Consider the following 21,311-nt stretch of genomic DNA (forward strand, 5'->3'; position numbering starts at 1 on the left):
CAGACAAAACGTGGAAGTCGTCTCTGAATCGTTTCTTATTTCTGATCTGAAAGAAAACCTGACATGTTAGAAAGTCACCATCATACACCAAAATCTGAAAAGATTCACGTTCGAGTTTTTGTCATTTTAGTGGATTTTGAAATCCTTACCTTCAGATCTCATTGTGTCAAAGAGTTTGAGCTGCAGAGACAAAGATTTTCTGATAAAAGATTTGTTAAAAACTTTGAGGCTATAAATTCTGTGACTTGGAAGAATCAAAATGAGGCAGCTGTAACAGGAAGTGATGTTTTACCTCCTGGTTTCTCTTCTGGCTTCAGCAAACTTGTGTCTCAACAGGAAAGCGGCCACGGCCTTCGCCACCTTCACACGACCACACAGTCAACTCAGGTTAATACAGGAAACTGAAACACTCTGAAATTCAATCTGCACCAAATTACACACACTCATAAATATCACTCCTCCAATAACATCTGATTGTTTTCATCAAGATCCGAGAAATCAGATCTGTACATAAAACAACGGGTAGAGAGTCATTCGTACGACCCTCAGAACGTAGCTCCTCCTCACTAACGTGGACCCTGAGGTTGTATATTTGACCAGAAACACAGTTAAAGGACACGTCTGGTAATAAAATCCACAAAGTCTGATGAAATAATTCTCTAAAACATCTGTTCTGCAAACATCAGTGGGTGGATTTAATCAGCGATGAATCCAGATGTGCTCTGTGTGGTTGAACATGTGGATGCTGATTTTGAAGCTTCACAAACAGACTCAGGATTTGTGAATAACAGAATCATTTCAGTGCCTAACCCTAACCCAGGTATTAATTTATGAAAAGTGTTTTAGTGATGAGACGAACACGTTTTTAACCCGTAAGAAAAATCTAAATTATTTTATTAAACGATGACAGATGCTGAATTTTTAATATTTAACAAACAAATCGATTCTTACTTTGTCTGGTTTGTCTTCTTGCACTGCGTGGCCACAGGGGGGCAGCACCTGCATCATGAATTTACCTGGAGACAAAGAGTGAGACAGGTGAGCATCTGTCTTACTCTCTGGGCTGTCACTTCCAGAGTGTTGACTGACAGGAGCAGCTGCCTCTGGAGAGGAAGCCCCGCCTCAGGGTGTGTGTAAGTGTGTGTGTCTCTGTGTTTGTGTGTGTGTTTGTGTGTGTCCTTCACCTTTTCCCTCAGTATGAGTGTGAACAGAATTTCTGCTTAAATCAGCATCACAGTTTTTTTCGACTCTTTCTTTCTCCAACACTACATTTCCCATCAGCCCGTCTGGCTGCCTGGTCTTTGTAGAGACGTCCTCAGAATGTCTCACATCATGTAAAAGGTACATGATGTCTAAGAATGTGACCCTGCCGAGCTACTGACAGTCCCTAGAACTGAGGTCCAGAACCTTTTATTCTAAAGAACTGAGGTCCAGAACCTTTGGGGTATTACTGCAGCATCTGAAGAACTGAAAAGATCACGTAAATTAGCGCAAAAATCTAAAGTCTGTAAACTTTTTACTGAAACTAAAAACTGCCGGTGTAGTATCCACATCTCACCCTGCATCTGGCCGATAGTCAGATCTCTGTCCAGTCGGTCGATTCCTGGTGAGAGAAGCAGTTTGATACCTTTACTCTCAAGTCTTTATTATACTAGCTACAGTACAGAGGTCTGAAAAGGCCTACCCGCCAATAACAGGAGTTTGGGCAGGTTGCAGGTCAGGAAGAGGTTCGAGGTTCCTCTAAACCAGCCGTCCCAATACTTCTCTGACTTCGACAGATCTATACGCCACCTGTACTCACTCTGGCATGTGCACAAGCAAATAAAGAGTCTATTAATGATCTTCTTAATAATCCAGGAAAAAACGTCTGTTTGTTCTTGTGCATACGTCTCAGATACAGGAAATTAGAATGAAGGAATGGGCTGGTGTCTGTGCTGCCACTTGGAATGTTGATCTTTTCTTAACTTCCACCAAACAACGCGTGTTTAAAGTGAAGCAACAGAACCGTAAAGTCGGGTGAGGTAATACTCAGTGCTTCTGTGCAGTTCGTACCTGGTCTCCGCCGAGGCTCACCTCTGACGCAGTGTGTTCTTTGTCATTTACGTAGCTTTGATCGTAGAACTCTTCGTTGCGCTGGACGACCACGTCGGTCACCGGGCTGGCCTGCTCCGCGGTGTCGGCCGCCTCCACCTCACATCTACCAGACAGAGAACGTGAGGGGGGGTCATCAGAGGAAAGGGTGACGGGTTTAAAGTCTCTCAGTCAAAGAGGGTTCAGTCTTTGAATTCAAGCAGCAGATGGAAAACCTAACGTCGCGTCAACAGAGGAACTGTTCAACTGGGTTTTCCGTCCTTCTCACATGGATCCGACAGAACATCCGTGATCCGATTGGTGGAATCCAGTCGTCCACCCAGGGCATTTAAAGGTGTAACTACAATGATTGTTTATTGGGCTCAGACTGCTTCCAAAACACAGGTGACCTACAACTCCGTGCTTCACCTGAACGCATCACGACACAATGGATCACCAGAGCTGTGAGACACAGTGAGATAGGAAACAAGTAGAATGCTCATTTCAATCAGAATTATTATCTGTATCTACTTTTACCTTTTGATCTGACCAGCCATCGAGACTCGGGCAGATTCCAGGTTCCTGATTTGTCCGCTCTTCACGCTGAAAGTAGAGTTAGCAGCACTTTGGCCGTCACACAGATTTTCAAAAGACATACAGCCGTTTTCATTCCATTGTTGTAAAACTTGATTTCCAATGGGGTCTGACATCATGTCTTTAGAACTAGTTCTGAGTTCTTTCTCTGGCATCTTCTGGAGTCTTGAACTGACCAGCGGGCCTTGAACTCTCACCTCCACTCGATAGCATGGTCCATGGACTTGAAGGACTTGGGTCTTCCTTTCAGGAAGTTCTGTATGCTGTGGAGTGCTTCCATCGCACTGCCTGCAGGAGGAGCCCAAGAGTCACTGAGAACACTTATTAACATGTAAATATCCAAATAACAGAAATAAAATGTCTATTTACCTTCCACGACGTCGATGGCCACCAGACCCACAGTGCATGGTATCAGCATGTTGCTGGCTGTGTGCACCGCAATCGCCCCCCCAACACCGTGACCAATCAGGACGATAGGGGGAGGAGTCTCGCTGTAGCAGGCTCGTATCACGTTGGCTACATCGCTAAGGGGGCGGAGCACGAAGTGATAATAACAAGACTAGGAATGGTCGTAACAGCTGAGATTGATGGAAGATGAATATTTACCTGGACATAGTTTGTGTTGTGAAGTCGTCTGATTGGTGCACCACGGAGGCACCTGAACAACGAACAAGTTCTCACAGTTATGAAACTTTGTCAACAACGAAGGAAACAGCTGAAAGATTAGAAACAGGACTCGACCTTGAACCACTGAAACCAGACTGACAAATTGATTTGATGTTCAAATTAAAGATGTGAGATAATTCTCAAACCCTGGAGTGGTTCCATATTCAGTAAGATTTATTAACTGGTTAATGAAATGAAACCTTAAGAAGTCTTGAGTCAAACGTTATAACAGAACTTTTTTTTATTTCCTCACCGTGACCCCTGAGGTCCATGGCCAGTACCCTGCAGGTCACTCTGCTGGCGATGGCCGTCTGCAACACACAACAACACCAGGACACGCTGCTGATTTTCAGGGCGGAGCCTCCATCCGTTAGTGCATCAGTCAGATACTCACGGTGAACACGGCCCAGGACAGAGCCGAGTGTCCTCCTCCGTGCAGCAGAACCAGCAGAGGTCCGTCGCTTCCCGCTTTATAAATCCTGAAGACGTCCCTGCTGTCGGCCGGCCCCACACTCACGTCCTCCATCTGGTCAAAATACTCCCGCCACGACACCGGCGAGTAGTCCAGCTTACCGCCAACCTCGCTGGTCGACATGAAGACACAGACACATACACACCGTATACTACCCACTCAAACTCTATCGTCTTAGCAAGAATATATCGTTGTACATGATACATTTTCCAAATAGTTTTTGTTGGTAAAGCTTCTTGAAACAGAATCAGCGAATAGCGAATTGGCAAAGCCGCGATAAAAAAAAAAAAAAAGAAATACAATAGAAGATAAGACACAAATATCGTTAATCATTCATAACTACAACATTACGCAGCTGCCTAAATGCTTCGATGGCTGCCCGAACAGTTAGCGTCCGCTGGGCTAGCTATCAAAAATTGGGAAAAGGGAAGTTATTTGCAAATGATGTTTTATAATTTAAGCATCTTCTTATGAAGAATTATCTAATTTGTTCAACAGTATTTTAAAAATGGTTCTAAAGTTTGGCAGCTGTTGCGAACTGCATTTCCGATGTTTGGAATTTGTTAAATTTCCTTCTAGGAACCAAACAGTTCAAGTTAAATCCAGTTTAAATGCTGATAAATGTTCCTGACAACGTATCCAACAAAAGATTCACAGTAAATGTGAGTTTTACTTCAACATTCAGCATTAAACTCTTATTTCAAGCTGTTTGAGTAAATTTCCGTCAGTGGAAAGAAATCCAGCCATTTAATTTGATTAATCAGGTTCAGAATGAAACGCTTCTGGTTAATCTGCCTGGATGATTGTGTGATCGGTTCTGAGAGTTGACTTACTGCTCGGGATCAAAGTTCTCCTCCCACATGCTGCGACTGGATGGCAGCTGCTGATCTTCAGTCCGGTGTGTGTTTGTGTGTTTCAAGGAGTTTTGTGTGTCTATATGTGTGTTTCTGTTAAATGTGATGAAGATGACTAATACTCTTCCTCTCCACTGAGTCCCAGGTCCATCGAGCAGAGAACAGAGGAGGTGTCTGACTGCTGGTGTGAGAACAAACACACAACAAGACAACACCAAGTCATCTGTTGCTGTCAGGTAGCGTCACTGCTGCAGCATCCGATTGGCTACAACTGCTGAAGTGGGAGGAGCAGACGAATAGATTGATGGATGGATCTATTAGAGCTCCGGCTCCGGGCATGTTGGAGAACTGGGCAGAACGTTCTGGTTGTTAATGGTGCGTTAAGTTCTCCACCGACGTACAAACAAGCGACTGATTAAACACTCGCACCAACTCTCAGGAACATTTGTGTTTTGTATCCTGCTGACAAACAGATAAACAGAAATGAAAACATTTTTTTAAATCCTCGACCCACCCGTTAAATCACGTCTGCACCAAAACTTCATGAGAACATCTGTCCACCAAGTTTAGTGTAAATCTGTTTAGTAGCTTTTGTGAAATCCTGCAGACAAACAAACAAACTATAAAATATAATGCTAAAGATAAGATGAGCCTTTTATGATCCTTTTTTACAATCGACACAGGAAGAATAAAAATAGAAATACTGCATACAATAAAAGTAGAAATATTAATAGAGTAAGAAGAAAAAGAGGGAGAATAAGAATAAAACAGCAAAGACAAGAGAAGAGGAGGAGGAGAGGAGGAGGAGAGAAAGCGTTGTGATGATGATGATGGTGATGAAGAGGATCTCAGTCCCTCCTCCGTCTCCCTTCTTCTTTTATTTATTCATCAATTCCTTGGCTGCTGAAGCAGTTGAAGCTTTTTCTTGCCGTCAGATGTTGAGATGAAATTTCAGCCGACGCTGCCGACTGAGGTCTGTGAGTAGAAACGTAGAGAACGAGGTTATGAACGAGTGTAACGACGTAGAGATAATCTCTGTGACTTAGCATATATTAAATTACTGCACATTTTCTCTCATTTAGTTTTTACGGCTGTAGAATTAATTAAAGAGATATAATTATATAGATTATTTAGAGATGTAATGTTTTATATTTTGAAATCACTGATATATTCCTTTTGTGTCGTATAGTGTCGTCACTTTATTTGACCTTTTAAGTGAGTTGATTTGTGCATTAAGTCAAATTATGTTTATATATGTTGTTACGATATAAAGTTTGTTTTAATGTCACAATATGTAGCGAACATGGAATCTTCCACCATTTGATTCAAAGGAGGAAACATCACGGTGACATGAATGAAGTAGACACAAGGTGTCGCAGAGGAGCAAACTTGGTTTAAATGTAATAAAGTACAATGTATATATTCAGAGCTGTTTTCTGTCATGAAATATTTTAAATTCTCCTCTAATCTGTTGTATTGCAAACCCGTCATCGCACATCACACACACATTCAGACGTTCTAGTCTTCAACCAAACCTCTAATATTAGTAACTCTATTGTCGTGGTTATGGACGAACGTCACGTGCTTTGTGCCCCTGTTGAGACGCCCCTGCATCAAGGTGTTAACTATTTGTTTCTCCGTCTGATCAGGTTGAACTTTGAGAATTCTACAAACTAAATTCCAGACATCCATCACCACCGGAATGCAAACGTCAACAAATGTTCCTAAATTTCAGAAGGATTTTGTCCAATCGGAATGCCCGATTCCAGAGGAGGCGGGCTTTGAAGATGTCCTTGACAACACAGATCCCAATGCCAACTGGGGGACCGAGCCTAATTTCAATCTCAACCTAAATCGGACTTCACCCAGCAACCCCCGGCCGGCCTCAGAGACCTCAGGGCAGCATGGAGAGAACCAAAAGGCCAACGGGAATAAAGATGGTGGTAAACCTGGAGCGAAGGGGGCAGTTACTACGGAAACTACCTTGACAACCACAATTGCAGCTTTGTGTCATTCACCAACAGCCGAGGCGTCACCAAATAACAGAGGCGATCAAAGGCTGAAATTATCAAACCCAAAACATACCCCAACATTCAGCCCTAAGGCACCGAGTCCAAAACCCGACCGGGTGGATCCCCTGGTTGCTTCTAGCCCCAGAATGACCGAACGAGTCCAAACACAGATGCTAGGGACAGAATCTACAAGCATCTCAAGCTCGATACCACAAATAGCACTGACAACGGAAATGGCAACAAAGACTACAAGCAAAATAACTGTGAGCCTAAAAATGCGAAGGAATCGTGGAGAAGATGGTGGAAAAGGAATTAGCACAGAGACACCGTCACCAAACATGCTACACCCTCCCATAAGCCCCAAAGTCCACAATGAGAAAGGGGATCCTTGTGTTATCAGTCCAGGACCGGCCAGTCGAACCCCAACAATAACAACCAAAACCCGAATACCAGATCCAGAAAGCACGACGACCAAAACCAAGTCAGGTCAACAAGCTGGCAACGACTCTAGAACTTCCAGTTCACAAAATGAAAGGGTCGAATCAACAACGCGAAGCACCAAGACCCTTCAAATAAGTTCTGTTAGTCCCAAACCATCCAAGCAGAGAGAAGCTACTGGGACCAGAAACAGCAACACATCACGGTCCAAGGAGAATCTTGACATTGAAGACTCAAGTGCCGGGTCTGGGTCCAAAACTAGTCTGGATTCTAAAGCTAGCGCCAGTGCTAAATCCACAATGGGATCCAGAGATAGTTTGGATTCTAAAAGTGGTTCTGCTTCAAAAATCAGTTTGGGATCAAAGGACAGTTTATACTCTAAAACTGGGTCAATTTCTAAAACCAGTCCGAACTCCAAGTCCAGGATGGGTTCCAGAGATAGCCTTGATTCCAAAACTGCTTCTGAAATCAAAACAAGTTCTGGATCTAAAATGGTTGTGGGTTCCAAATCAATCAAAATGTCAAAGGATGCCCCGTCTCCTAAAGCTCAGACTCCTTCAGACTCTAAAGTCAGTTTCAAACCTGGTTCTGAGTTGAATCTAATCTCTAGTGTTGATACTGTTTCCAGTTCTAAACCTGCTCTGATGACCTCTGGCTCAAAGATGGAGCTTTTCAGATCTATATCCCCATCTTCCTCTAGATCTGTTCTGTCTGGGTCCAAAGACGACAACCTCAAAACTACACCCAGTCCAGATCCTAAAGCTGGATCAGAGTCTTCCCAGGCGTGGGCAGATGTTTCTTCTTCATCCTTGATGCTTTCTCCGAGACCTGGTTCAGAAAGCAGGAGGCCTGGCTCTGGTCCCGGCTCTGGTCCTGGCTCTGTTCCTGGCTCTGGTCCTGGTACAAGTCTTGGGCCTAATCTAGTGGGATCAAGCAGGGAGGTCCAGAAGAGTCCTGGTTCTGTTCCAAGTAATTATCTTCATATGTTGATAAAGGGTAGCATGCTCCAATTACATCGATTCATTAAAGGGCCCATATTGTCTAAAATACATTTTCTGGGCTGTTAGTATCCGTAATTACTTGAAGGGGCCAGTAGGGGGCCTCAAAGTATGAAAACAGTCAGCTCCTCCAGCAGTCTTCTCTCAGCCCACCAGCCGGTACCAGTCCAGCCTCCGAACCCACCACCCCCCCTCCCCTCCACACCAGGCAGACATGGTGACTCTCAGCCGTGTTTACCGGAGAGTTCTTCAATGCTCCAGAATAAGAGCGTTGATAGGCCTGGTCGCGTGTCACTCAAAGTGCAGTCAGCCAATCAGAGGAGGGGCTCCAGAGGCAGGTCTGCAGCTCCAGAGAGGACGGAGAGAGGACATGGAAATACACACTGCAGCAGTTTGTCCACTTTAAACCACTGATACATCATCTTAGGGAACCAATACCAGAAAGGTGTAAAACATGGGCCCTTTAACTACCTGTTTTTTTTATTGGTGGATGTTTTTTTCACAAACTATGAGAAATTGAGATACGTAGATGAATCTCCATAAAAAACATTGTTAAGTCACTATTCTAAAGTCCAGAATGAACTTTAAGAGTCCTCCGATCCTAAAATTATTAGAATAATTAACTAAATACAGACACATCCCGGTCGTAGGAAACTGTGCAGCCTCCACTTTTCAAACTGATCATCGGATTTGATTATAACTCTCTTTAAAAGGTGGAACTTTGAAATAACCTTTGTGTCTAAAAGACACTAAAAGACAAATAAAAGATTTTGTTAGATTAACTTCTGAGACTTAAATGCAAATATTAATGTAAAACACTCCAAACCAATTACATATTATTTGATATATTAATATTACCATAGAGGCTAAGATGCTTACCATTTCTGAAATATCAAGAACCCAAGAAATATAAAAACATGTACTGGTCATTCGTGTGTTATCTTTTGTTTGTGTTTGTTTCCAGGTCCTGATGTGATTTCAGGTGCGCTGACTCCTGTGGCCTCCTCCTGCCCCAAAACTAGAACCACTGTTGCCTTGACAACGAGAGGGGGATCCGCATCAGAGGCTGCTGTTCAAGTCAATCCCATCAGCACCAGCGCCAGTCTCACCATTGACTCACCAGATGAAACGAGTGCTGCCGTTGAGGAGGAACCTTTGAAACTGCTGGAGACCAAAGTGACAGCTGCAGGAGGACTGGTGGCCTCCCTGGGGGGTGTTCGAAGGGCAGGTGTAACTGGCAATGCAGCGCTGTCGCCAGCAGATACCAGAAGCATATTAGGCACCCCATCAAGTAAACCCCGTCACCAGGGAGATGCAAATGCCATCACCGCTGGCAGCAACATCCCATCGTCAAGGGCAACAGTAGTAGAGGGTAAGAGAGAGTGCAAGACGAAGCAGGAGAGGGGGAGCCAGAAAGATCATCTGGAAAGTTCTTCTTCACCCATCCATCCTTTTTCTCCTCCTCCTCCTCATTCAACAAGCTCCAAGAGGGTCAGGGAGACAGCGACTATGACTGACCCCAGTGAGAAGCTCCAACTGCAGGCAGGGGAGCAGAGGGATGTGGGCGTACAGGTGGAGGTGGAGGTAGTCAAACACTCAGCTTCCACAAGCCCAGACCTCCACAGGGAGGCTGCCACCTCCTCCCTGATTGGCTCCCCCAGCTGTCAATCAGGCAGTTTGGCCTCACAAATGGTCCCATCATTATGCTGCATCCCTGCCGGTCAACCGCCCTTCCAGCATGTCTGCAAGATCCACATCGAGCTGCGCAGCCAATCAGTGCTTCCTTCTGTTGTGACTGACAAGGCTAGTTCCCTCCCTGCCAGTCCGCGTACGTACAGCTTCCAGCAGAGCCCCGGACTCATGTCAGTGCTCGGACTCAGACAAAACCAAGACCGAGATGTTAGTGCTGAGAGATCATTGGAGGAAGAGGAGGAGAAGGTGGACGACAAAGGAGCAAGAGAGCAAGAAGAAGAGGAGGATGAGGACAGGGATGAAGAGGAAAGAGAAGAGATGGTGAAGCCACAGAAGGTGGTGTGGGATGAGCAGGGGATGACGTGGGAGGTGTACGGGGCCTCAGTGGACCTGGAGTCCCTGGGCACAGCGATCCAGTTGCACCTGGAGTCCAAGATTCGGGAGCAGGAGAAACACATCAGTACTCTGAGGAAGTCCATCTGCTCTGACAGCAGCCTCAGAGGAGATAAGATGAAGAAAAGGAGGAAGAAGGGAGGAGGGATTCTGGGATGTTGTAGGAAGAAACCTGCTGTGGCAGACTGAGTCCAGAAAGTTCAAACTCACACTCATTTAAAAACACACGTTGATAAAGGAGACGTCGACACGGTATCCACACAACACACGTTTACTGCTGTACCATGTTTCCTCTGTTAGGAATCAGTTTGTTCTGCATGTTCCACTTTACTGACACATACATGACACATGTCAAACACATGTTATGATTTATGCTAATATATTTTACTCTTTTGTTTGTTTGGAGCTGAAGCTAAAGCATTTACTTGAACTGTGGATAAAGTCGCGCTACCTGTGTCCTAATTCAGGGGCCTCGTCCTTCGTAGGCCATGTGGACCTCAAGGGCCGAACCCCTGTCGAAGCATTAGCTACTTTGAGCCACTGCACTTAGCTAGCTGCCATCGCTAACTTACCAAGTTATTATTCAAACAACGAGTGTCGTCGTACACTTAAATGTTCCGAAGATTCTGTTTCCTCTTTGATGTTTTCCGCCATATTCTCTCTTTGAAAAGCGAAGTGTAGGTCATAAACCCTTCCTCCTCCATGTTAATAGATGGGACATGGACCAAACTAAACAAAGTAGATGTTAAATACATTTTGTGGTCTTTTGGAGTCGATCCCTGAATTGCGACACTTCTCAGGTCTGAACTATTTTTATCTGACTCCGAGTCTGATTGGTCCTCGGTCTCGGGGGTGGAAGATGTTGACGTGCAGCAGAGAGGACAGAAGCTCTCTGCTCTTTCTTGCTGCTAAATATTTCATCCACTTCCCTTTTTTACAAAATGCAGCACAAAGCACTCAAGCAGTCGCTCACCCAGAAATCCACCAGTGCAAATATCTCAGAGGGCACCTAACCCCTTCCTTCCCTTCACTTTCATATCCTTTCCTTTAACTTTCCTTTTTTCATTCCTGAGCTTTACTAATGTGATACGTTGAGTTTTACATTTGGCTTCATGACATTTAATTTGATCTGACATACATGTACTTTTCTGTGTATCCCGTCATCACGAGGCTCCAGTTGGAACACGCGTGTCCTACTTACTCCATTAAACATATGAACTTTCAGTTTATCTCCCATCCTCCATTTTCTCCTCTCACTCTTTACCTTCCTCATCTCACGTTCTCTCTCTGTGACCTCTTCTTCATCACCTCTGTCCTCTTTTACTCCTCCTCTGGTGGAGTTGTGTGTTGATGCAGATTTCCTCTCTGAATTATTCAGTTACATTAAAGTCACACTGTTAACAACAGTCTCTCAGCCATGTTTTATTCACACGCACACACACACACACACACACACACACGCGCACACGCACGCACACACGCACACACGCGCACACGCACACACACACACACACAGTGTTGTAGTGATCGGAACAGGTACATTACACAGGATGTGAAGTGTTACAGCTGCTCCGTAGAGGGCGCTGTAGGACCACTATGAATAAAAGTAAAAAGAGAGGGAGAATATAAAGAGTGAGATAAAGAGACTCTGACCACAGCCCAGCGACCGGCCGACACAGACGGACCTGTCTGCCTGCAGAGGACGGGCTGTCCACTGTGTCCACACAGGTAGAGACATAACATTATTGTTGTTGCTGTTGAAATATTCAGACATCTGATTGGGCCTCGCTGGAGATATGATCTCTACTGTAAAACATTCTAGTTAAAACATGTTATTCCTTAAAATGTCTCAAATTAAAAAGCTGAACACAACAACATGGATTTAAATTGAATGTCTAATTTTAGATAAAGTGAGGCTCAGTAGTTTCCACTGGGGTTTCTCTTCAAGTTGTAACAGACACACTTCAACAACACAGCAGGAGGTGGAGGGCTATATGTGGACCACACACACACACACACACACACACACACACACACACACACACACACACACACACACACACACGATAAAGAGAGGGTATAATCCTCCTTAATGTCAAACACTGTGAAATATTTAACCTCAAATTGCTGCCAACAGTCGACCTTCTCTCGGCTCCAGTTCAGCTCCTCACTTCTGCGAAGTTCAAAAATGGACTTAAACACCTATTGACACGCCCCCTAACCAAGCCAGGGACAGCCCAGGCATGTGGACCCGAGGTTAACCCCACCCCACAACACAATGAAGATAATCGTCAGGTTAAATGCATTTTGTTCTTTGATTTCCTTCAGGTGTTGAAGACATGTCGTCCTCTGTGCTGCTGAATCTGTTGCATTGCGCTCGCTCCACCAGTCGAACCTTCCTCAGATCCTCCACAGAAACCTCCTCAGCCTCTGGACAGGTCAATACGTGTCTTCCTTTGTTCCCGTGACGAGAACAGAATGACCATCACTTTTATGACTACATTAAAAAAATGTATCCTGCAGGTGGGCGGGGCCTTGTTGGGGGTTTTGGGTGTGCGGCGGGCCAGCGGGTCGGTCCGTTTGGACGGTGACGACGGAGGCCGACCGAGGACATGGGACTCATTTGGTATCTGGGACAACAGGATAGAGGAACCAGTACTGCTGCCGTCCAGTATCAGATATGGAAAACCAATTCCACAGGTAACTGAGGAGGGATGGATGATGGATGATGGATGAAACCAATAGATCTAACAAACAGCGCCCCCTACAGGTGAGTCTATCCCGGGTCGGCAGTGCGTCAGTGTTGGGTCTCAGGAAACAGAACGAGGACCGTCTCCGTGTGGCTCGTATCCATGACAATCTGCTGTACTTCGCCGTGTTCGACGGCCATGGTGGACCTCACGCCGCAGACTACTGCTACACCTTCATGGAGAAATTCATCAGGTTTGAACTCCTCATCATTATTATCCTAAAAAACTGATAAAATACAGATGCAGTAATTTGATATTTGTGATCAGAGACGCTCTGGAGGACGAGGGCGACCTGGAGAAGGTTCTGAAAAAAGCCTTTTTAGATGCTGACCACGCTCTGCACACACACTTGAGCTACTTCAACAACGGTGAGTCACACAACTACTCACTGATAAATAACTAATAATTCACATGACAAAACACCCTGAGAACTAACGTCTGAAATCATCCTTCTCCTCAGCCTCCTTCCTGACAGCCGGCACCACGGCGACGGTTGCTTTGCTCCGTGATGGCGTGGAGATGGTGGTCGGTAGCGTCGGCGACAGCCGAGCGATGTTGTGCAGGAAGGGACGAGCCATCAAACTCACCAAGGACCACACACCTGACCGCAAGGACGAGAGACAGCGGTACACAAACTCTCTCTTCACATGTTCCAACTTTTATGTTAAACCAACTCAAATACATATAAAAATATATAATAATAATATAATCAATACAAATAGGTTACATAAAGTCTGTTAAAAATTAAACAACAAATATTTGATGATGAAAAGTTTCTTTTTTAATATAAAACCGTAACGACGAAGCATCGTTGACACAAAATCCAACAAGGAGGAGAAATGAAAAGTGAGAGTTTGATTCTTCAGTAAAAAACTCTTCGTTCACGTTCGACTAACGATAAACTTTCTGTTCTCGGTTGTGTTTTCACGATGAATCTGTAAAGTGGTTTATTTGAATCTCAGAGTCTGAAGGTAAACAAGCTGCAGGCTTCAGGTTTCTCACCAGCAGCTGCTCAGCTCGTCCTGTATAAATAGACTCAGCTGGCAGTGCCTTGCTCAAGGACAGCTGTGCATACAGTACAGTGTGTTAAATCATCCGTCGTTATGTAGCAGCAGAACCAGACTAAGTTTAACTGTCGTCACACAAACACACGACACTTGTGACCTACTAACTCTCCACTGTCTTAAAGGTAGAGTCACAGTTCTACAAATCGTGAGCTCAGACCGTTAGGGGTTAGCTCGAACCCGAACCCCTAACCCAGGACACGTAGAGAACACAAGACCGAATATCAACCGTCACCGGGACGTCAGCCGCTGGTTTGTGAGCTGCTGTTCTGAAGCCTCAGCTTCACATCGTGTTCAGCGCCATCTTGGTTTTTTGAAACCAGAAGTAGCCATATTTGGAGGAGCGGGAGGTGGAGCCTGACTGAGACCTGGAGGACACGCCCACCTACCATCTGCACCAATTGGGCGATACTATCTGTCAATCACACTGTGGTACCCCCCCCCCCCAACACATCCGGTGCTTTATGGTCTGTTTGACTCTAAATGATCATAATTCACTAAATGAACATCAGCTGTTTGAAGAAGACTTGAAACTAGAGACTGAGACAGAAACTCCTGAATGTTTCCTGACGTTATAAAGTGAGAAGTCACTTTCTAGAGACTTCTATAGAAACTACCAGTGGAGTCGCCCCCTGCTGGTCACTACACAGAAGACAGGTTTTAGACACTTCTGCGTTGGCTTCACTTTCAGTCGGTAACTAGTCGTGTGTTCTGTGTTCAGTATCCAGAGGTTTGGCGGCTTCGTGACGTGGAACAGCGTCGGCCAGGCCAACGTTAACGGGCGGCTCGCCATGACTCGCAGCATCGGTGACTTCCACCTGAAGAACAGCGGCGTCATCGCTGAGCCGGATACGAGACGACAGACAGTGAGTCTGAGATCAGATATATAAATACGTAGATTATAACCTAAATGTTTTACCAAAGGATAATATATATATATATATATATATATATATATATATATATTAACATATATAAAGACCATCAGTGAGTGTCTATAAAGAGGATCGGTAATCTTTGGTCCATGTCCTTTTACCAAAGTTCATGACCTACACAGTAGCCAGCCACCAGGGGGCGATCAAAGTGTTTTGACTTCACTTTTGGGAGACGTCATGTCGTCCATCTTTATTTAAAATCTCAAAGATGAATTTTCAAAATTCGTTGTCGCTGTGTCAAATACGATCTGTTTTTATGGTTTGTGGAAACCTGAGATCCGGTTGGTCTCTGCAGGTCCAACACGCCAACGACTCCTTCCTCGCTCTGACCACTGATGGCATCAACTTCCTGCTAAGTGACCAGGAGGTCTGCGATGTGATCAACCAGTGTCAGGACCCGACGGAGGCAGCGAACGTCATCGCTCAGCAGGTAAACTCACGCTCGTGAACTCTGTCACTCTGTCTGCAGCAGCTCGTTATAACTCGATATCTGGATTCAGGCGCTGCAGTACGGCTCGGAGGACAACGGCACCGTCATCATCGTCCCGTTGGGAGCGTGGGGGAAACATCAGAGCTCCACCGTCGTCTACAGCATGAGCAGGAACTTGGCCTCAAGCGGGAGATGGGCGTAGATGACAAAGACTTGAAGGACACAAACATTTTGCATCTTTTTCAAACTCTAAATTATCTTTAAACTCCCCTGAACTCTGACGAGCCTCCTGAAATATTGAAATCACCGATTTTTTGTCACGGCAGAGATTATATTTATATATTTATTTTTACATAAAAAAAAAAAAATGTTGTCACTAACAAGCCATGTCAGTTATGCTAACACCAGGAAGAGAACAAAGTACACAAAATTATATACACAAAAGTATAATTTTACTTGTGTAAAATTATTTAAATATTAAAAGAAAAACGTGATTAAAAACGTCTTTTGAGTGATTTTACTTTTGGCACTGTTAGCCATGTTAGCACTTTTAGATCTCGGCTAGCTAACTACAGTATGTACGAGAAAAACTAAGTAACATGATCAATGTGTGTTTGTTTATATTTAAAAACATGTATGATGCACCACTCAGATTCTGACCGTCCAATCAGAACGATTGACCTTCGCCAGTGGCATTTTTAATGGTTTTACAAAACAATGAGCTGCAATCCGTTAGCTGTGTTTAGCCTTACGTTATCCGAGACAATCAGCCAATCAGAAGAGACTTTCTGAGCATCTTTTCTGATTGGCTGACTGAAGCATCAAAGAGGGGCGTAAAACTACGTCAAGATGGATTTTGGTTCTTAAAGCAACACGATAGAAGAAATGCCCCCAGCTACATTGTGGCTCCCCCTACAGGTGGGGGGTGTAATACAATGGTGCTTAGAGCTGGTTTGAGTGTGATTGTGAACAACCGGAAGGAAAATGAGTAAAAGCCGATATGAGTCACATTCTCTTCTTCGTTGCCTTCGACCTCTTTGTTGTCTTCGCTAGTTCTGCTATGACGTCCACACCGAGAACACCAAGCTAACTTTTTCTTAAAGCTAGCTGCTAACAGCTCTGGCTCTGGTTGTTGGTGTGTGTGACGTTTACCGTAAAGCGTATTCCAAATATTCCAGCACCGTTGTGCATTTCCAGGCCTCCAGGGGGCGTTGTGGCAATGACAATTCTACTTGTTATAGGTTTGTGAAGTGTTAAAATGATTTTAAAATTGTTAAAGTAAAAACTTTTAAAACCTGTAACTGTTAGCTGCACAAGCTAATTTACTATATTAGCACTGAACATGTAGCTCATCACTGGGAAGTTACTCCTGCTTGATTGACAGCTGATGTCAGGAATCTCCCGCCTTCCTGTCGTGTGACGAGGCGTTCGGGTGTCGGTGGGTAAATATAGAAAGGAATGAGATTTGTGGAATTCCCTCATGTGACCACAAGGTGATGCTGAAGGTACGACAACACAACACCACACACACAAACGCACATGACACGTTCACAACTTGAGACACTGAATCAATCGTCTCCCTGAGAAAATGAAAAATGTTAAACTACATTAACGATGAATTAAAAACAAGTTTGTCAGTTAATGTAAATAATTGATCTTCAATGTTAAAAATGTCACTAAACCAAAAATATAAAAAGTTCAGACACAAGCCGATTTTTGCAGAAAACTGAGAAAAGATGTTTCATGATTGTTGTTACTAATAGTCACCAGCAGAGGGCGATGAAGTTATTGATATCAAACAGTCGATTGGTGACGTGAACGTGGATCAAACATAAAAAGCGTTTTTCACAAAATAAAATAAATTTTTTTAATAAAAAACAAAACAAAAAAAGTCTAAATATTTAAAATAAAATAAAAAGAAATAGATACAGAAAATAAAAACAACAGTAGTTTTTTTTACCCTTAAACGTAAAGAGGAAAATATTTTTAAAAATGTAATGAGAAAAAAAACAAATGAAAGATTTTTAACCTAATCACTTTTATTTCTACAGGTTATAGATTCACTTTGTTCACGTTATTTCACAGCTTTCATAAAGTTGAGTTATGGTCTTAAGCATGTGACAAAGACGTTGTGTTAAAGAATTTGACTTGTCTCTATTCCACATATTCATCTTATTTAATGTAGAATTCTTTGGTTTTCAAAGTGACTCATCATTGATGTTGCTGTGCTGTGGAGGGAGCGGTCCTGACTCAGTGAACTCGGAGCTTTACCTGTAAACCAATGTAAACACACGTGTTGTGAACTTTCAACACGTGTGAAAGTCACGGCTCTCGACTCCATCTTTGTTTTAACATGAATTATTGAGCCTTTAAAGCTGCACATGTTTTATTTCTGGTCAATATTCAAACACTGTGACACAGTGAACTGTGAGAGAACCTTAGTTTGTACAGTTACTAAAAACATTTCTATCTTTCTAAGTTTTTATTCCTCTGCATTTATCTGACATTTGTTCTCACTGATTATTTCACGGATGATATTTAACATATTTAACAGGATCAGCTTCAACAACATGATAAAATGTTCTCTAAAACATTTCCCTCTTATCAAGTCACTTCAGTCTGGAGCTGATTCTTTACACTCACTCAAATTATTATTCTTTTAAAACAGATTCAATCTTTATTTTGTGCAACAGAGGAAATAACGTGAACAAATCACATCTCCATTAAAACACCGAACCCTTTTTTAAATATTGTATTTTACTGAAAAACAATAACAGCAACTAGTTTATGAGATTGAATCTTTGCAGATTTCACTTGTAAAGTTGTTAAACTGAGTTCAGACGTTGACGCAGCAGATTGTGATCGTCCATCAGAGCGTCAACGTTTCATCACAAGACATTTTACTTTTCTAAATGTTGCTGATAATAATCATGAAGCAGGACTTTACACTGAGGATCTGCAGTGTGTGTCTGTATGAGTGTGCGTGTGTGTGTTTGTGTGTGCCCTCCCCCCCACTTCTCTTATCATGACTTCGGTCATAAACTGAGCCTAAAGCAGCCTCTGAACAAACTGCTGCCTCACACTCGTCCGTCAGCTGCTGAACTTTCAGGAGCTTCACGTCTGCACCAGGTTCGTCCGGGACTTTTTTATCTTGAACATTTCAGTGTTGATTTATTTGTGAGATCAGAGAATTTATTTGACGGAAGTTGAAGTTGAAGCTGTTTCTGTTGAAGATTTAACTCGATGAGACACATTATACAGAAGGTCACAGGCGTTTATATACTTTTATATAAACCACTATTTATGTTGAAACATTTGTACTTTAACAGTTTGAACTCCTTCATGTCGTCAGTTGAATTGAAACACGAGCTCGTCAGATATTAATCGACTGTGTGTAGTTGTAGTGTTTTGTTGTTTAGTTCAGATTCGGATTTAAAGTAAATTCTTAAAAAAAAAGAATAAAATCTGCTTCTTTTCAGTTTATTTTGAGAATTCAACGTAAAATGTATTGAAAATAAATGAAATGAGAATTGTCTCTGCAGTGAGTCGTCTTCAGGTGGACGGAGGTGGACGATGTCCCACATCCAGATGGAGACCAGGTCCAACGGAGCCTCCAAACATCCGTCCGCAGACTCGGGCCGACAGCAGCACGGTGCCACCGTCAGCTTCCACGATATTTACTACAAGGTGTCGCAGGGAGGAAGATGTTTCTGCCAGAAGAAAGTCACGAGCAAAGACATCCTCATCGACCTGAAGTGAGTGTGACGGCTGCGTATCAAACTGTGGCTCCAGCGAGGCTAACCGGCATCGTATTATTGAGTAATGTTAACTTGTGCACGTTAGAGGGCAGTGTTTAAAGAATGAATACGGGAAAACCAGAACTAAAAGAACCAACTTATTATCCTTCGATATAAAACCGTAAAGTACGACATCATACATCGCAGCAAAGTCGCTGTTTACAGATTTTTCTCCAGTTATTTACACAATATGAAACACTGTATACACACATACATAAACAACAACAAATAAAAGCTTAAATTCAAGAAGTCATTGGAGAGGATCATTCCCAAGGGATTATGGGATGTGTAGTTCCTTGCTTTCCATGATCTTTTTGGTCACGACTCATCTCGTAGCTGCTTCCAGGATGAAAACTCTTTATTAAACATTCTCTGAAACATCAACGGAGAAAATGAGAAACTTGTTCCCTGAACCAGAGACGTTCTAGAAGTGGACGTTCACTGTTTCGTTAAGTTTATTTCAATGTAAGAAATGAGCTCAGATTTACTTCAACACAAACAGACATTATTTAAAGGTGACGCCTCCTCCTCTGTTCGCCCTCAACACAAAGACATCAAAACCTTTTCAGCCTCCAGGCGACACAACGTTTGATGAAGTGAGGCCACAGTGTCTTCATTGTGTAGCTTGTTTGTCTACGTGTCCACAGGAGCAGACACACACACCACAACAATGACTCTGGGCTTAAAGCAACAAACAGCAGCAGGAAGCTGAACTGGACCTTTGAAACAGACTCAGTGAGAAAATGAAGCTAGCCTCGTGGTTCTTGGTTCATCAGAGTCGGGAGAAAGTTCGTATAACGTCGTATTAAATGCAGCAGCACAGTATTTGTACCTGTTTAAAACAACAGACAACAACTCAGTGTACGTCAGAGCAGCACATAGTGAAATAGTTTTGACCCCCCCACACTACACAAGCAGATCGGAATGATGGTTCACTCTTGTTTTCCAGATCTGGGCCACAACTGAGCCATAGCAACCATCAGCTTTGTGCTGTTTGGACCATTTACCACATGGACCACATTAGGTTCACATCCAGATTACACCTGGTCTCCAGCTCCACATGTTCACTGATAAAGATCCACATCTGTTCGAGCAGATTTTTCTTCTCATTTACAAACACGTGATGCAACAAAAACCATAAAGAAAAAAACATTCACAACTCAAGGTCACTTTTTTAGTGTCTGAAGATCAAAGTCTGTGGTTTCACTCGGTTATGAAACCAAGTCTCTGATTATGTATGAAAACTGTGATTGGTCAAAGTGCAGTGTGTGTGTGTGTGTGTGTGTGTGTGTGTGTGTGTGTGTGTGTGTGTGTGTGTGTGTGTGTGTGTGTGTGTGATCATTGACAGACTGGGTCAAAGGTAACTTCAGTCCGAGCAGCATATTCAGTGTTTTTACAGAAACGTTTATTGACTTCAATCAAAATGTCGTTAAAACGTCATAAAACCGAACAAACGCTCGTCTGAGTCTCAAGGTTTTTATTTATCGTAGGACGTTAAAGCTAAAGAGTAAATGTCTGATATCTGTTTTTATAGTGACTTTATCCCACAGAGCATCGTGAACAGTGGTGGACGATCGGACTCTGATGTTTCCTGATTGAAATGCAGAGTCTGTTATGTTGTGCCATAATGCATCAAACGTGATACCATAAAATGGTGTGCCTTTCGGCATTCAATAAATTTGGTTATCAAAATAAAATATTAAATATTAATATTTTATTATTAATATTAAATAATAACTTTAATTGATTAAAGTTACCTCGGGCACCACCCTTCAAAGGAAGGGAAAAGATAGCTAATTTATTGATTAAGTCTCATAAAGGTTCTAACTACAAATTTGGAACTCTGATTAACAATTAAATTAATAACTATAACCAAAATTACCATATAGATAGTTAGCTAAGTTGAAGGATATGGGGTTCTTGACAGTGTAGAGGTTGGCGAAATTCACTTATGCAACATTAATAAAAAAACATTTGTGAAAGAAAAACATTTATTATGAATATAATAAAGTATAAAAACACAAATTACTAACGGTCTAATTGCTGAACAAAGATAGGTATGTGTGTATACATGTGTGTGTGTCTGTGTGAGTCAGCGTGCTTTCAAGATGGCGGCTGGCCAAAGAGATAACACCCTCCCCCCACC

At 43.1% G+C, this 21,311-nt stretch overlaps 4 protein-coding genes across 5 annotated transcripts in view; 3 read left to right on the forward strand and 1 right to left on the reverse strand.

The window, feature by feature from the left end:
* Positions 1-288: 288 nt before the first annotated feature.
* Positions 289-3,925, reverse strand: LOC118102461 (protein phosphatase methylesterase 1). The gene is made up of 11 exons (XM_035148675.2): positions 3,725-3,925; positions 3,584-3,641; positions 3,271-3,322; positions 3,034-3,188; positions 2,862-2,952; positions 2,608-2,673; positions 2,053-2,197; positions 1,685-1,802; positions 1,559-1,603; positions 952-1,016; positions 289-360 (listed from the first exon to the last, which is right to left on the reverse strand). The coding sequence occupies exons 1-11, from the start codon at positions 3,923-3,925 to the stop codon at positions 289-291; spliced, it is 1,068 nt and encodes a 355-aa protein (XP_035004566.2).
* A 1,559-nt stretch (positions 3,926-5,484) lies between these two features.
* LOC118102718 (mucin-19) lies at positions 5,485-11,595 on the forward strand. Its single transcript, XM_035149158.2, has 3 exons — positions 5,485-5,629; positions 6,306-8,075; positions 9,069-11,595. The coding sequence occupies exons 2-3, from the start codon at positions 6,359-6,361 to the stop codon at positions 10,376-10,378; spliced, it is 3,027 nt and encodes a 1,008-aa protein (XP_035005049.2). The 5' UTR covers positions 5,485-5,629; positions 6,306-6,358; the 3' UTR covers positions 10,379-11,595.
* Positions 11,596-11,788: 193 nt separating this feature from the next.
* On the forward strand, positions 11,789-15,873 carry LOC118102719 (protein phosphatase 1K, mitochondrial). Of its 2 annotated transcripts, none has more exons than XR_004694734.1 (9): positions 11,789-11,917; positions 12,518-12,627; positions 12,713-12,889; positions 12,960-13,132; positions 13,207-13,307; positions 13,400-13,565; positions 14,725-14,869; positions 15,206-15,368; positions 15,439-15,580. XR_004694734.1 is itself a non-coding variant. In XM_035149159.1 (9 exons), the coding sequence occupies exons 2-9, from the start codon at positions 12,529-12,531 to the stop codon at positions 15,568-15,570; spliced, it is 1,128 nt and encodes a 375-aa protein (XP_035005050.1). In that variant the 5' UTR covers positions 11,790-11,917; positions 12,518-12,528; the 3' UTR covers positions 15,571-15,873. The 2 variants fall into 2 exon arrangements, 1 of the variants encoding a protein (XP_035005050.1); XM_035149159.1 differs by having other exon boundaries at positions 11,790-11,917; positions 15,234-15,368; positions 15,439-15,873.
* Positions 15,874-17,430: 1,557 nt separating this feature from the next.
* abcg2a (ATP-binding cassette, sub-family G (WHITE), member 2a) overlaps positions 17,431-21,311 on the forward strand; it is a 12,532-nt gene continuing 8,651 nt past the window's right edge. Inside the window, exons 1-2 of the mRNA XM_035149689.2 lie at positions 17,431-18,497; positions 18,911-19,123. Coding sequence (XP_035005580.2) covers positions 18,942-19,123 — 182 coding nt within the window. The 5' untranslated portion in view covers positions 17,431-18,497; positions 18,911-18,941. The remainder of the gene's footprint in view (positions 18,498-18,910; positions 19,124-21,311) is intronic.

Source organism: Hippoglossus stenolepis, chromosome 23, assembly GCF_022539355.2.
Source record: "Hippoglossus stenolepis isolate QCI-W04-F060 chromosome 23, HSTE1.2, whole genome shotgun sequence".
Taxonomy (NCBI): domain Eukaryota; kingdom Metazoa; phylum Chordata; class Actinopteri; order Pleuronectiformes; family Pleuronectidae; genus Hippoglossus; species Hippoglossus stenolepis.

What these genes read in the sequence shown, in the direction of transcription:
- LOC118102719 (XM_035149159.1), top strand. Translation starts at nt 12,529, where the DNA reads ATGTCGTCCTCTGTGCTGCTGAATCTGTTGCATTGCGCTCGCTCCACC. An exon ending in CCTCCTCAGCCTCTGGACAG is followed by an intron (nt 12,628 to 12,712) that starts GTCAATACGTGT and finishes TGTATCCTGCAG; the next exon opens with GTGGGCGGGGCCTTGTTGGG. An exon ending in TTCATGGAGAAATTCATCAG is followed by an intron (nt 13,133 to 13,206) that starts GTTTGAACTCCT and finishes ATTTGTGATCAG; the next exon opens with AGACGCTCTGGAGGACGAGG.
- LOC118102718 (XM_035149158.2), top strand. Translation starts at nt 6,359, where the DNA reads ATGCAAACGTCAACAAATGTTCCTAAATTTCAGAAGGATTTTGTCCAA. An exon ending in GAGTCCTGGTTCTGTTCCAA is followed by an intron (nt 8,076 to 9,068) that starts GTAATTATCTTC and finishes GTTTGTTTCCAG; the next exon opens with GTCCTGATGTGATTTCAGGT.
- LOC118102461 (XM_035148675.2), bottom strand. Translation starts at nt 3,925, where the DNA reads ATGTCGACCAGCGAGGTTGGCGGTAAGCTGGACTACTCGCCGGTGTCG. An exon ending in ACAACACAAACTATGTCCAG is followed by an intron (nt 3,189 to 3,270) that starts GTAAATATTCAT and finishes CCGCCCCCTTAG; the next exon opens with CGATGTAGCCAACGTGATAC. An exon ending in GGCCATCGACGTCGTGGAAG is followed by an intron (nt 2,953 to 3,033) that starts GTAAATAGACAT and finishes CTCCTCCTGCAG; the next exon opens with GCAGTGCGATGGAAGCACTC.